The 16,239-nt window shown below is 34.6% G+C and overlaps 1 protein-coding gene across 1 annotated transcript; it reads right to left on the reverse strand.

The window, feature by feature from the left end:
- Positions 1-2,055: 2,055 nt before the first annotated feature.
- On the reverse strand, positions 2,056-14,889 carry LOC119797890 (sialic acid-binding Ig-like lectin 11). Its single transcript, XM_038307146.1, has 12 exons — positions 14,797-14,889; positions 14,314-14,403; positions 13,624-14,022; positions 13,066-13,383; positions 11,640-11,938; positions 11,186-11,522; positions 8,437-8,727; positions 5,832-6,101; positions 5,465-5,749; positions 5,267-5,384; positions 5,050-5,107; positions 2,056-4,586 (listed from the first exon to the last, which is right to left on the reverse strand). Exons 2-12 carry the CDS (start codon positions 14,357-14,359, stop codon positions 4,233-4,235), a joined length of 2,775 nt encoding a protein of 924 aa, XP_038163074.1. The 5' UTR covers positions 14,360-14,403; positions 14,797-14,889; the 3' UTR covers positions 2,056-4,232.
- Positions 14,890-16,239: the final 1,350 nt, after the last annotated feature.

The following is a 16,239-nucleotide window of genomic DNA, read 5'->3' on the forward strand; positions in this document are numbered from 1 at the left end:
ATTTGCTTTGTCATCAACTTATTTCCTCTTTCAGCAAAATTTCAGCACGATTGTAAATAAATTCTTAATCAAAACTCTTTTTCTAAGGACTTGCTGTGGCCTTGATTTCTTAAATCTTTTTCTGCACCCTCTCTCACACAAGGAGAGAGACAGGAGATTATAGAATCTTACACCTTTAGCTCCATATATATCCCCTCTGAAAGCCGTCTTTTATATAAATATGCGCATGCAGACTAAATAGTTTGAATAGACAACCTAAATTGCTTTAACCTGAGAAAAATTATACAATAGCCCATTTTCGCAAGGTTCAGCGTCATAGAATACTAGATCACTTGCAGTAACTTACATTACATACAATCTAAAATTAGTATTCTTTCAGTTCCCCCTCTACTTTTATAGCTGGCTTAGTACATTCAGTGCAGAAAAATGAAGGCTGGAAGCCATCAGTGTTGAATTAGGGCAGTTTTAGCTCTTAGCCCCTCTGGCCTTTGTTTTTGGTTATTTTATAATTAAGGAACTCCAGCAATTTATCAGGCATGTGTAAAAAAAAAAGAGTAAATTCTTCTTCTACATCCTCTGATAGAGTTATATAAAATTATCACATTTTGACGCTTGATTTAAATTTTTTTTAAAAAGAAAAAAAATTAAGATTTCTAAATTATTTGACTGAGTTACAGTCTGTGGTCCTTTTCTCAATAAATCCACTGGTAGGTTAAGGATGATTTGCCTAGAATCAGGTGTCCTTTTTGGGAGACAGAGGGGGTGAAACCCCCCGTTCAGCTGACAGTTGCCTAAGTAAAACATTTTAATAAAGTCATTAGATATTTAGGTTTATGAAACAAAGAGTCGGAGCTTAAACCATTTAAAAATACTTTTGGTCACAAAAGGTGTATCAAATTTCAATCACGATTTTTGCCAAAGTCATCCGCCATTGCTGCCAGAGCTTGATTAATCTGCTTCAACCAGCAATTCAGTTAAATTCATTTAATTTATATAGCTATTGGTGGTAACAGCTTAAAAAATCCTACACCGAACATAGGTATTTTAAAAACACTACTATATACTAAACAAAGATCCCTGGGTAATGAACTAACCGTATCAATAACTCATTTTAAGTAATTCATAGATCTTGCATCCTATCATATCTTACTAAATATAAAACATATATAAGAGATGGTATAGTAATTTTCTGAAGGACAAAGGACATAATATAAAAGATGCTAGTTCTCAGTAAAGTTCTGTGAAATACGTAGATCTTTAAGACGATAAAACCTTTGTTTGACATGTAATCTGTATAGCTCAGTTTGTGTAATCTTTGATTAACATTTATTTTTCTTGAGTTTAATAACAATGTCTACTTGATCTGTATAGATCATTGATGCTTTGCTTAAATCATACCCAACCAGACTTCAGGAAAACTGAGAAAAAAAAATCTGGTTGCCTCAGATATAAGCCTGTTTTAAGGTTAACAAATCCAGATTTTCATTTATTAAAGTTATGTTTTCTTCCCTTTTCTATCTCATTTTGTGTTCATCAGACTTTAACTAAAACATTTCCTTTTGCTGTTTGCTTTCTGAAGCAGGGAAGTTTCAATGAGTTTGTGGGAACTCTTTCCTGCTGCTTTCCCAACCATCTTTTTAATGGCTGCTACATATGTTAACTCTTATCATGGTTTATTTCATTTTTTTACCTCTGTATTAGGCTGCACAGCAATAGATGTGTTATAGCTCTATAACAGACTCTTCAACTGACAATAGGTCCTTAGTAGGCGGTGACAGATACTTATGATCCTACTAACTGATTTTCCTTAAAATAGATTATTCTAACCCCATGAAACACTTTCTAAAATATATCTATAACATTAATTTGCAAAGAATTATGATTTGTTAAGAGTTTCAAAAAGTTGGACTAAAACTATACTGATTTGGAGCAAAGGTTACAAGCCAACAAACATGAAAGATTTTGACATAACAGGATATTCTGAAAAATGAAAAAACTTCTTGGCTGTGAGGAAAAGTATGTCTTCAACCAAATAGGAAAACAGCAATTACGTTTTCAAGGTTTATTTGTTTTAGCAATATATTACCTTCTAAAGCTTACAACAAAAAATCTAAACAAAGCATGGCATATTTAAGCCAATATAAATTTAGTTTTATATTATTTAAAATAACGTTTTATTTACAAAACATGGAAAGACATCAAGTACAGTGGATATAAACAAGAGCAGCACAGAAAGAAGAAAGTAAGAGGTATGGTGAAATGACAGTGATAGTATAGGCTACTGGGAAAAAAATACAATTGTTTCAATTTCAAGTTTTTCTTTTTTAATCTGTGAAGTGTAGGAATACTCCAAAAAAGTCTAATTCAAAAAACAGAATAATCTATATTGTTTTTAACCATATGCAGCACACCCCAGTGAGAAAATAGTTTTTGTTACAGTCATATAAAAAAATGTTGTATTGATTTATATAAAATAGAATAGAATAGAATAGAATAGAATAGAATAGAATAGAATAGAATAGAATAGAATAGAATAGAATAGAATAGAACAGAATGCTTGCAGACTGCTGTCTGCTGTCATGCATGGCCATTACAGGAGGGGTAAACAACTGCACAGTAACGACTAGTTCTGACTTCATATAGATAAGCCTGCTGTAAATTTCATCCTGATACCAAAGTCCTGTGTTGCTTATGGTTGCAGTGGTCATGCCTGGGAGGTATATAAACTGTCTTTCTAAGGCTTTCAACAGAGAAAGGACCAAATAGATCGACATGGGTGCAAGTTTTATGAACAGTCTGTGAAAATGCAGAAACCTTGACTACGAAGTCAAAGTTGATCTACGTGTGTAGTAGGCATTTATATTGTACTGTATTATTAGGTTGCCCCGCTAAGAATCGGCTTTTGGCTCTTTTCTTATTTGACCAAGAAGCGAAGCCTGAATCCCTTCTGGCAAGCTGCGTGGCCAATGTCCCCCACCAATGTGTGTCTGATGACGACATCACAGTGGGTGAGTGCTAATGATGTCAACAGTGTGATGGAAGTCAGGGAAGTAAATAATGGAGAGTAACATGGGTGGGAGCCAGAGCGTAGTCCGTATTCTGTAGTATTTCACTCTTTTATCTGTCCAAATCCCTCTTACCAGTGTTGAGCCATGTTTATCAAATGTAAAAAGAGTTGTTTGGGCTTGTTAGATCTGAAGCAACTGGTGCAGTGTGCTGCAGTACGTAGGTTGCATTCAATGGTGTCACGTAATTTGAGCCCAGGTCTTGTGTTCCCACTGCATGCCAATCAGAGCCGAGGCGATTTTAATGCAGGTCACTTGCCAAGTCATTTGACCTCGGTAGACAGGCGTCAGTTAGCTGTGTTCACTGCCACTAAAAGTCAATTGTTCCCACGTCTAAATGGTTTTTTCAGCCAGTGTAAAAGGGGTGTAACTAGCCTCTGTCAACTGTAGCCTCTCCTCGCCCTGGTTCTGTGATTAAAGCTAATTTTTCTATTATATTACTGTTATTAATAAACCAATATGACTCAAGTTGCTTCTAAATTCTACTGAGAGTGCTGTCTAAATGTCTAACTCTGTGGTTGCTAAGCAAATGTTTACCCTTCCTAAAATGGCAATGGTCATCGTTAGGCTCACTCTCAGATGTGTGACATCACCATAATGCTATCTACAAAATAGAATAGAATGGAAAGTCCTTTTCAGTTCCACATTGGGAATATTCAGGTGTACCAGCAGCAAAGGGAAAGGCGCATAGGGCAGGAGTATACTGTAAGCAAAGATATGAAAAATACTATACAGTTATTGGAAACATTTGAAGAATAATATTCTTAAAAACATTGTGAACCACAATAAGTTATGTTTAAAGAAAATAGTTTTAGCAAGATGGTTAATTAAATAAAAAAATAAGTCTCATGATTATTCTTTCAACATCTGTACAATTCTAGCAATACATTCTCAGAAATCTGAACTGTGATCTGTAAATGACAACAAGGCATCTTTTTCATGTATAAACATGCTTATTGATGTTTCTAGCATGATTTATGCTAAAAGTTGTATAAGATACAAACCAACACATGTGTTAACATTTCATACCTATATTTTTTTTTACCATATTTTGTACAATTGGTGTCTATTTAGGACTATTAACTTTATGATATACTGGGTAATATTGAGACACAACATGAACATAAGGGGTGTTTGTGTTCATCATCATCTCTTCATCACCATTCTTCAATTCCCTGTAAGTAAATCCTGCACACTGGAGTACACTACCTCCTCTTTTTCTTCTTTCTCCTTTTCAGCATAGTTTTCCTTTTCCTCCTCCTCGGTTTTCATCTCCGCTAGTTCACTTTCCTTTTCAGAATCGTTCATTTCTTTTTTCTTTATTTGGATTTCTGAATATTCTGTATTGGTATTTTCTGAGCTTTTTACTCGTTTTCTGGGAAGCTGGGCCATCAGGGAAAAGTCAATGCAGGCATAAACCAGTTCCCGTGGACAACCGGCAGCTTCAGGAGCTGCAGCCAGAGCTCCCTCCTGGAGTCCCCTGTGGGACAGGCCACCCTCGGTAGCTCGACTGTTGTGCATCTGTTGAATACAGTGAAACAGACGTCAGTAAATTTGCACACTTTTTCTACGCCAATACAAATCTTTCACATGAAGACCGCCAAGTTGTCAGAACATGGAGTCATGGTTTATTAACTAGAAGAAAACAAAAATGATTCAAAATATGACATGCTGTTGTTAGACATCTGAGTTGAGGTAGGAAGTGACAGAGCAGAGATGGTTAGTAGTTATGAGTTGTGCAAATCTACATCATAAAAAGAACAAGTAAGCTGCTTTATTATTTATGACTGCAAAGCCCAAAAAACTTATCATATCTCAAATAAGTCTCAAAAATATAAAATGGTTTTGTTTTATAGATATGTGGAATATCTCAAACCATTTCACTGCACCCCTTACATGCTGTTATAATATTATGTTAGGTTCTGTTACAATATTGTGGACAGAAAATGGAGGAGCAATCATTGAATTTAGCTGTTCATCATACCAAAGGGGAGACCATTTCTAGAGATTGACCCACATTTCCAGAGTGTTTCCTTTTTTTTCTGAGGAGAAAAAAAAATCACCTTATTTAACAGCTTGAATAAATATAAATATATATATATATATATATATATATATATATATATATATATATATATATATATATATATATATATATATATATAGGTGAAAAATAGAGATTATGTTTATGTATGACATACCTGTAGAATTTCATGAATAAGCAGCAGATGATTGCTGAAAGAAGGAACCCGGCACAAAAGGCAATGGCAATTTGGAGCATGGCAGCTTTTTCAGAAAGGATCTGTGTACACGTAATCGCTGTAAAAAAAAAAAGGAGCACTTAGCACCTCAAAGCAGAAGTAAAATATAGCAGAAGTGTTTAAGCTGCAAAAGGGTACCTTCTGGTCCTTGACAATGCTTTTGGACTCTGAGTTTTTCTTGTGCTTCCCCATTCTCATTGCTGCTTATACATTCAACACTCGTGCTGTTAAGGATATCAACATTTATAGTAACAGTGCTGTTGAGAATGTGGGTTGACACCATGTTGATGACAGAGTATTCTGTGTGGTTGTTCAGCAACGGCCATTTTATGGTGGGTAAAGGAAACCCATCGCTGATGCAACTACAGATTAAAACCGTTGAGCAAAGTCGACATCCAGAACCATTCACTACCTTTGGAAGCCCTGGAAAGGTACAACAATCAAGAGTTTAGGATAAGCAATCACTGGCTTAAATGAGGTTTACATAAAATGAATGTTTACTTACAGGTCACTTTTATGTCAGCATATACAGTCATTTTGCTGTTCATGTATGTTGCTGTGCAAACGTATCTTGCTGAATCTTCTCTTGTTATGTTGAAGATGACAAGTTTATCAAGTGCACCGATCTTGTGGAGACTAGTGTTGCTTGTTGGTTTTATGCTGCCTGCATGATCAGTCCAAATTATAAGTGATGGATGAAAGCTATTTTCAGTGCAGGGCATATTCAGAGCATCTTTTACAGTCTGGTTTCCAATAGTCTTAGGCGTCATTTTATCTGTCGATGAAATGAAATCCTTATATTTTGCAAGGTTGTTTTATAATATACGGTATTTTTAATAACAAAACAGAGATATGTATGAATGAAACATTTAAAAACAAGCCACACATTATGGTACAAAAATGCTGATCTCCAAATCGAACAAGCAAAAATAGAAATAAAGATGCTGAACATCAAACTGTTTTGTAGAATTTGCTGATATGCTCACTCTAGTGATCATTTCATTTCAAAACTAAAATCTAAATGCATTTTAAATGAGGGGAAGTCAGATCGTTGTTTTACTTATTGTAACCAAGCAACTAAGTTCCCCTTTGGAAAGTCTTTTTGTGGCAAAGCATATGAATAAAAAAGGGGAAGAGGCTTTGCAAACTGTCTGCACAGTTCTGTCTTAAGAGTTTGGCAGTCTTACGTTTAAAACGTGAATGATTTTGTAATGGGTTAATCATTTTTTACTTTCGAATCACTTGAATATAGAAATAATTCAGAATCAATGCTTTCTCAATTAATATGACAATCACTCCTCTTTTTCATAACTATATGTGTTTTTTAAGATAGATAATGTTATTGCACTCCTTGGGACATTTTGTACCAATTGTACATTACTTCACCCTCTCCAAGAAGATTTTGTTTTTACATACTTTGACAACCAATGATTGTTTTTTTTTTTTTTTTTTTTTTTCCATAATCCACTTTTGTTGTAAACTGAGGGAATGTTGTAATATAATTAAGTTATTTTGGTACGATCTGAATCTGAACTATCATTTCTATAGGGGTCAAATATACATTTTTCAGATAATGGTATACAAAGTATTCATTGAGTACAACAAAGCATCTTTACAGCTAATTTTCTTTATAGTTTATGATAACACACGTTTTGAGTTTATAACATTGTATAACAGTAGTGTATAGGATTTCCTGAAAGCGCGCACATGCGCGTTCACGACGCTACGGAAGACGGCAGACCAAACCAGATGAAAGTGCACATTCAGCGTCTGCTCTGCCAATAATGCAAGCGTAGAAGAAGAAATGTGCTGTTTACCTGTGCAAAGAAAGAAACAACGAAAGAAAAATGTCTGAGGACTTCAGTGTTGAGGAAGAGCATGAGTTCTTTGCCGAGCTGAATGCGCTGGTTTGGTCTGCCGGCTTCCGTAGCGTCGTGAACGCGCATGTGCGCGTTTTCAAGAAATCCTATACACTACTGTTTATGCTCTAAAAACATTCTAAATGACTTCGTTTTGAGTAAATTCTGGATGCTACCCACTCAGGACACTTGGAATACATTGGACGAGCAGTATGGAGGAATATTGACACGTTTTTTGTGGACTTTTATGGACCTTTCTGCCTCGGGCGCCATAGACCTCCATTATTTGAATGTCAGCAGACGGCAAGAAGCCTCCCAGATCTCCAGATGCATTTGAGATATCAAAAAAGTACTCCAGAGTGTTGTTCAGCATGGGGGTGAGTAGGAAATGAAGGCTAATCATGTTTTGGGTGTATATTCCTTTAAGACTCAAAATTGATAAGGATTGCATTAATATTATCTCTATATTTTTTATAGATCACCTATATATAATGTGTAAACAGTAACAATGTGCCTAAATGTCACTGATACAATGACTGCCCTCTGCTTAGACTTAGTATGTTCCGATATTTTGCCACATATTTTACTATTAAAAGGATTGTATCCTCTACTGTAATGTCAGGGATGGACAAAATGCTAATTCTACTTTCTTCTCTGCTGCTTTGTGATTTACTTAAGCTACAGCTCTGCAGATTTTTTTCTGTGAAGTTTAGTCAAATTGATATTTTAAGGCAGGAACACTCAGGGGTGTGAACACGACTTCCCCATTGACTGTTGCTCTGCTAGAGATCTTAAATATTTCAACCTTTCTGAAATAAATTCAATCTTATATGTTTTCTTATTATTATTATTATTTTTTAACCTGTGTTTATCTAGATTCAAGACCAATTAAGTTTAAAACTATTTAGGATCAAATATTCCAAGCAGACGGGGCAGATACACTAAAAGCTTTGTTTTCTACTTCTATTTAAACCTGAGCATTAACATTAATATATTAATAATATTCATCAGTCAAATTATCATTGACTGAAAACTACATTAAAAAATTTATCGGGACCCATTTGATTTTGGTTGTTTCAGATCGATGCACTTCAGATGTATGTTCAGATGTTTAATTGCAACTAATGATACATTTTAGTTGAATAACATTTGGTTTGGTATTTTTTTGTGAGCCGAATAAAACTAGCAAAAACTGTTTCAGATGTAATACTTCTGTTGTGTTTAAAATGAATTATGAAAAAGCATGCTTACATTTAACGTGGATTTCTCCTTCCATGCCTTGATATGTTGCTGTACAAATGTGAGGCGCTGCATCCTTCATACTTACATTTTTGATAGTAAAAGAGACATTTTCAAGTTGATACTGCTGATATATTTCCAAGCTGTTATTTACTTCTGAAATATTTCTATTTAAACCAGTTTCTGTTCCAGATTTCATCCATCTGATATATGATGGAGGGAAGCGGTCAATGCTGCAGCTCAGATTGAGAACAACTTCTTTCTTTACAGTTGCATTCCTGAAAACCTGAGGGTCTCTTTTATCTGTAGATGGAAAAAAAAAAATAAGTTAATAAAGTTAAGCCTAGATATAGTTTTATAATCTGTTACCAATGTGAATGTTGATCAAAGTCAATTTTATCTCAGTGCTACAGCACTTTTCAAACCTATTCTGCTGCTAAAATCTTTTTGCATTTTGTTACATTACATTATAAGCATATGGCTGTGTTTAGTGCTTTGCAGAAGAATCTTTGCATGTTTAACATTTTATAACCACAAAATCAAAATAGCATAAAACAAGTGATGCTTAATAATGTAACAGTAAGGAGATGACTTCTTTAAATTGTCCTTAGGTGTCAGTTTGTGTGTGCATGGTTGTATATCTCTGTGTTGCCCTGCAGTTTACTGGTGACATGTGCGGAGTGAGCTTTACCTTTTATCCCCAGAATGCTGACGATAGGCACCCAATCACTGAGATCCTGACTGGTGAAGCTGGATGGATGGTTCATAAATAAAACTCAGGAAAGAGTGGAGTGCATGAGTATAGAGAACTTTTCAATCGCATCCAGGGCAAACAATTCCCTTAAGAAGATATCTTACTACTTGGAGTTTGTCTGTGTATAGTGTTTGTGAAAAAAAAAAAAAAAAAACCCAGGTAGGAGTATGTCAAAGAAAATATGCTGTTATATCTGTTGTTGTTTAGGTGATATAAACTAAACTTCACCTAACTAAGATTTAGGGGAAAGATATAAGATTATTTTTGGTATATTGTAGAATTCCCAAATTAAATACATTTAAATTTGTGATTTAAACATGATCAAAGGTGATTTACCTCACCTGAGATCACTTTAACATTTGAACTGTAATGTTTGGAAACTGACCATGCTTTTTTTTTTTACTAAAATAAAGAAAATGTTAAATGTTCATCTGCAGCACCGAAAAAGAATAGGCAGAATTTCTTGATAAAACAGGAACTTAAAGCAATTGGCTGTTTAAAAAGTCAGGAACCAGTGTGATTTTACAGAGCATTTCTTACCTCTCCAAGTATAGCGTGATTGTGCATGAGCTGAAAACAGAGATGGGAAGTAACGAAGTACAAATACTTCGTTACTGTACTCAAGTAGATTTTTCTGATATTTTTACTTTACTTTACTACTTATTTTTATGGCGACTTTTTACTTCTACTCCTTACATTTTTACACAAATATCTGTACTTTCTACTCCTTACATTTTAAAAAAATTGGCTCGTTACTTTAGTTTTGAATCATTTCAATGGAGTTACCGTTATTATTTTTCACGTCATCAATACCAAATTCAATCTAATTGGATGGGAATCTACGCTGCATTTGACGCACCACTACAAGATGAATCGACAGATTCGGCGGTATTCATTGGCGGCAAATCATTGCAGCTTGGTGGCGGTGGCGTTAGCATAGTAGCATGGACGACGAGATGATTGAAAATGAACACAACGGAGATCTAGTCCTATTGGCAGACATCCATTTAAAATGTAGGCAACGGCATGAAAAAAGTGGTTTCTACTTTTACTTTTATACTTTAAGTAAATTTACAAGCCTGTACTTTGTTACTTTTACTTGAGTAAAGAAGTTTAATCAGTACTTCCACTTTTACCAGAGTATTTTTTAACACAAGTATCTATACTTTTACTCAAGTACGGAAAGTGAGTACTTTTGCCATCTCTGGCTGAAAACAATGTAGGAATCGTCAATGTGAAAGATTTCTAATTAGGATTTTATTCCTATTAATTTAAATGTTTAATTTGTAAACATTAAAAAGTATTTATTAATTAGAAATTGAAATCTAACAGATTTGAAAAGGCTGAAGGGCAGCTATTTACTTTATACTTTCTGCGTCAGAACAACTCCATTGCAGAAGCTGCTGAGAAATAACATTAAATGTCAGCAGAAATGGTTCATATAACCTTCTAGGGGAGGCTTAGTGGTTTCAGTGTTTCAGGTTCTGTGGGATTAAAGTAGCAGACATACACCCAATATGCACACAGACTCACACCTAAGGACAACTTAGAGATGCCAATTCAACTAACAGTCATGTTTTTGAACAAAATAAAAAACAAAACCAGAGTACTCGGAGACAACCCAGGCTTGCACGGTGAGAACATGCAAACTCCAGGCAGAAAGAGCCTGGGTCGAGAATCGACCCCAGAACCTTCTTCCTGCAAGGTAACAGTGTTGCAAACTGCACCACCGTGTAGCAAAATTCAAGTTTATATGAATGGAAATAGACTAGTTGTCTGTGTTTACCTTAAATGGCTAAGTTCATCTTCTTTTTTACCCCTGTTTATGACTAAAAAAGAGATGAGTTTTCTTAGGCTCTCTATCTGCTTTTGTCTATATAAATCGTATAAGGTGTATTTACTAGAAGATTATAAAGAACACAAGTAAGAAATAATACTGAATATTTTTTCGTACAGTTAACACACAAAAACATTACTCGTTGAAATAATCTAGAAGAATCTACTCACATGTTAATGTTACTTTGATTTCTTCCATCAGGTGTTCCACAGCACAACTATAAAGCCCTGAAAATTCTGCTGACTTATTAGTGATGGAAAAAGAACCATTTCCATGTTTCCACTTGGTATTGTTTTCAGTGGTGTTGTAAGAATGATTAGAAATGTGCTGCAGGTCAGTTTCTGTTCCAACTTTAGTCCACTTTATAACTGAGGGAGGGAAGCTGTCAACACTGCAGGTCAGATTCAGATCATCTCCTTCCTTTACTGTGGTTTTGCCAAAGATCTGAGGATTTCTGAGGTCTGTGTGGGAAAAAAGTGCAACAAAGGAACAAGATAAACAACTGTACTTTGATGCCATACAGAATTACAAAAAGTTCTGACATACCAAAACCTGAATTTTGAAGGTTTATTTAAAGTTACTGACTATATATATATATATAATTTCATTTTACTCACATTTTACATTAACAATGACTTCTTTTGTCAGGGTGTCATTCAGGTATGTTGCTGTACAAATGTAGCGTCCAGCGTCTTCTGATGTTACATTAATGATGAGCAAAGAAGAATTATGATGACTTTCATTCAGGAATGTTTTAGTGCTGTTATAAGACTTGTTTAAAATGTTGTACTGCAGGTTGAAATCTGTTCCAACTTTATTCCACTTTATAACTGAGGGAGGGAAGCTGTCAACACTGCAGGTCAGATTCAGATGATCTCCTTCCTTTACTGTTGTTTTGCCAAAGATCTGAGGTTTTCTAAAGTCTGTGGAGAAAATATGCAGAATTAAACAAAACAAGGTACAAAACTGTGCTTCAGACATTTGGTGCTGAACAAAAATATTAACAACTTTTAAGAAATAACAAAACTGTAAGCTTTAGATGTGAATTTCTTTTTAAAATATTGACTTTTAAAACCAAATCAAAATATATATTTTTTTTTATACATGTACTAACATGACACATGAACAAAGGCTTCTTTTGTCAGGTTGTTGTTCTGGTTTGTTGCTGTGCAAATGTAACGTCCAGCTTCTTCTGTTGTTACATTAATGATGGAAAAATAGACATTTCCACTTTCTTCCTGCAGGTAGATCAATGTTTTGTTATCTGATTTCCTTAAAATATGATCCTGCAGATCAGTTTCTGTTCCAGATTTAGTCCACCTGATAACTGATGGAGGGAAGCTGTCCAAACTACAGGTCAGATTCAGATCATCTCCCTCCATCACTGTTGTTCTACCGTATATCTGAGGTTTTCTGATATCTGTGGAGTAAATGAATGAATTAAGGATGTTTGGGAGGTTTTTGAAGTTAGTCAATTGTATATTTTTTCTTCTGATTAGTCATCTGTGTTCTCAATATTTACAGATGGCTAAAACATTTAATAAGATTAATCGTAATTAATTGATTATTGGAATAATAGTCACCTAATGTATTCATTGCTTAATCATAGACCATACAAATATCATTTGTTAAAGAAGAAACCAACTTAGCACAGTAATTAAGATAAAACTATAGAAAATGTATAGACATTTTAAATTTATTATTGAAAAATCCATCTTCGTCACTTAATGTGCTGCTTCCTCCTTAAGTAACATTTCTCTTTGTCCAACTTCTCTCAAGTTCAAGTAGTTTATAAAGCATCTTTTGCGATCTGATTATTAACCATTCATGATTAATAGCCAAATATTTGTACCTTGGAGCCCTATATGAACCACTTAATGCCACATCAGTTTGCTCAGGTATTGGTATTTCTTGAACAATCTCTGAGGTATAAATTATAATTACTTCACAATCAAACCTTATCCAAATGATGAGCTTTTCTTTCTTCAAATGTTGCACAGATGGAGTTAAAAGTATCTATAATAATAGTTATTGATCATGAGGTACTTACAGTTTACATTCAGTGTTTCAGTCTCTTCTGTGGTTTTTCCTCCTGTGAAACTGACCTGACAGGTTATATTGGTGTTGTGATGTTCAGCTGAAGGTTTAAAGGTCAGAGTTGAGCTGTGAATCTGTTTGACAGCAGTCAGATTCTCAGTTTTTGAGGTGGTGTTTCCCTGGAAACTTTTCTCCTTCTCTCCTTTTCTTCTCCACATCCAGGTGATTTTAGGAGGAGACCCAGAGCAGAAACCAGGAGCAGTGCAGCTCAGAGTGACCTGCTGTCCCTCAATCAGAGGAGGAATCTTTATTTCTGGCTTTGGATTAAGATCTGATGGAAACACAGTTTATTGGTTACATCCCCCCAAAAATGTTTATTATTAACTTAAATTTGACAAGAAAGCTTCAATAATGCTAGATGTTTTATTTGTATGTAAATATAACATAAAAAGGCAGTTTTGAATCTTTTGAACTTTCTACAATTTATTTAGAGGTCAATAAAAACAGTAACAATGTTTTTTATCAGGTCTAAAAATAGGATTATATACGTTTATCCTGTAATGTTTCCTACCTTTTACAGAGAGATTGGTGTATAAAACAGTATAAGAATATTTATCCCCACGTCTGTCTCCTTCAACTCTGAGCAGATAATATCCAGAATCAGACTTTCTGAGATCATTGATTATGATGCTGCAGTTCCTATGAGTCACATCAGGCTCCAGCAGTGATACATGACCTTTGAACCCAGACTGAATATCTGTATTGCTCTTGTCAGAGTGAAAGACAGGGTCAGAATTTGAACATGGGTTTTGGGGGTTTTCGCATTTAAACCAAATAATAACTTTTGGCTCAAATTCAGATGTGAAAGAACATGGTATCACAGCACAGAGTCCAGCCTCTGCTGTTATGGTTGTAGAGAGAGTAACGCAGTAACCAGGTTGTTGACACTCTTTTTTCTGTCCTAATGCACCTGTTGATAAACAAGAAAATACAAAGTTAATAATTATTGGTTTTGGTTTTCATTGGTGACTACAATTACATTATCTGCTTTCAGAAAGCTCTTTGTCAGTCAATGTCAACACAAAAAGTGAAGTATTAAAGATTCATCATTAAACTATAGCTGGGTTGTTCTTTTTTGTATGTCTGCACATCAAACAGCAGCTGTATTTATTAGCAAACAAGGCTAACAAGCAGATTTATTGCATATTACATAAATACTGTTTGGATCATTATATGTTTGCAGAGGAGATTCATTCATTACCGTTGTTAGTAGAGAGAGACACAATTATCCAGATGAAAACCAACATCCTGATTTGATGCTGGAAACATTCAGTCCCAACAGGATGAAACTCTGGTGAAGAATTTATAGAGAATTACTGAATCTGAATCAAAGCAACGTTTAGACAATAAATCACACCTACGATACAGCATTTCTATCCCTAATGTGGCTTCCTGACAGTAGAACCACAGTTCATGAAAATTATAGACAAGTTTTTTTCCAAATATCTGTGACTTTATATCATTTTAGTTTGGAAAAATAAATGTGATTGTAAATAGTTGACACCTGCAATATATATGATATTAAATGGTGCACATTTCTGTAATTTTCTAGGATTGAAATCTTGATTTTCAAACATTTAACAATAAAACCCTTAATTTCCATTTATCTTTTAACCCTCCAGGGTATGTTTTACAGTTGATCAGTCTTATTAGAGCTAAAACTATTCTTAAATATCTTGATTACCTTTTGTCTCTTGCCCTTCTGTTCTTCTAATCGTCTGTGTCTTTTCCTCATAGACGACCAAACTGACTTCTTCTCCTTTCTTTTTTATTTCTTCTTTTCTGCTCGTTAAGAAATTGGGAAGTTTGTCAGCACTTATAAAAAAGGGCTTGACCAATGAGAGAAGCTAAATTTATTATGTATAGATCTAACAGATATGGATAGAGAGTATATGTTGATTGTTAAAGTTTTCATCTTCTATAAGTTCTAAATTTATTTTGCTTCACCTGTGAGACTGAGGAGATGTGAACCTTTAAAAATGGAAGGATTTTTTATGCATATTTATATTACTACGTTTGTTGCTTTACTGTCTTTTTATTTAGTGTCTTATTTAAGGAAAATAATCCCATAAAACATTTTAGTTCATCACTATTAATGATAAATTTTCCTTTTGATATCTGATTTTCTTAGATTCATAAGATGAACCTCTAAAAAGATCAAATTTTTAACTGAAGCATTTTAATCAAAGCATAAACAGCCACCTGGAAACATTGCAATATTTCTTCTATCACAGAATTACAGAGTGCTGAGTCCTTCACCACCTTCTGTTTTTAAACATGTTTGTTCAGCAGCAACTATGAAGGTATGTAAGCTGGAGGTCTGCTGATGGCACCACAGTAGTAGGTCTCATTGCCAACATCTGCTGATAAAATCAATCTACCGTGATCTGTGGTGCTGAGGGCAGGAACAATGCTGCCCCCTTTAGGAGAAAGTCTGTAACAAAGTTTAGAGTCTGGCATGTTTTCCTCTGATGAGAAGATATATTATTTTGTCCTAAAATAATTCTGTTGATCAATGCTTTTTCCATCTGATCCAATTCTTCAATAAATTTAACAAGTCCTATTTTTTAGGGCTCTGCCCTCTGGTTAAGTTTATTTGTAGTTGTTTTCTGTCAGTGTTTAATACTTGAGTAATTGTAAATTCCCTGACTTGACATTTTCTTAAAGTAACAGAAAGAAAAAAATATGAACATCTTAAATTGTGATGTTTAGGGATATTCCTCCACAAACTGTATGTCCCAAATCCACATAGACCGATTGTGTTGTGATGGTGTTGGTGCATTTCTCAAGCTTGTCCTGAATATGTCAGATAATCATTTTCACATATGAGTTTGGACTGAGGAATGCAATTGTAAATACCTGGAGAGAACCAAAACACATACCTGTACATAGAGAACAAATAAGACAGGGTCCGGACATGAATTTAAACATCTGAGCTTTCAGCTTCAAGAGAACAATGCTAACAAATACACCACCATGTAGGAGTGTGTAAAACAAAGCCTGTGTAAATCCATCTGAGTCTAAAATGTTTGAACTGATGCCGATTCCAGATGTGAGAGATGAAACCCAAAGTAAAAAAATTAAATTCTTCGTTGTGCTCAAAAACCTGGACAATTAAGTTTGTTCT

This window comes from Cyprinodon tularosa, unplaced genomic scaffold, assembly GCF_016077235.1.
Source record: "Cyprinodon tularosa strain WSP-4 unplaced genomic scaffold, ASM1607723v1 ctg60, whole genome shotgun sequence".
NCBI classification, from domain to species: Eukaryota; Metazoa; Chordata; class Actinopteri; order Cyprinodontiformes; family Cyprinodontidae; genus Cyprinodon; species Cyprinodon tularosa.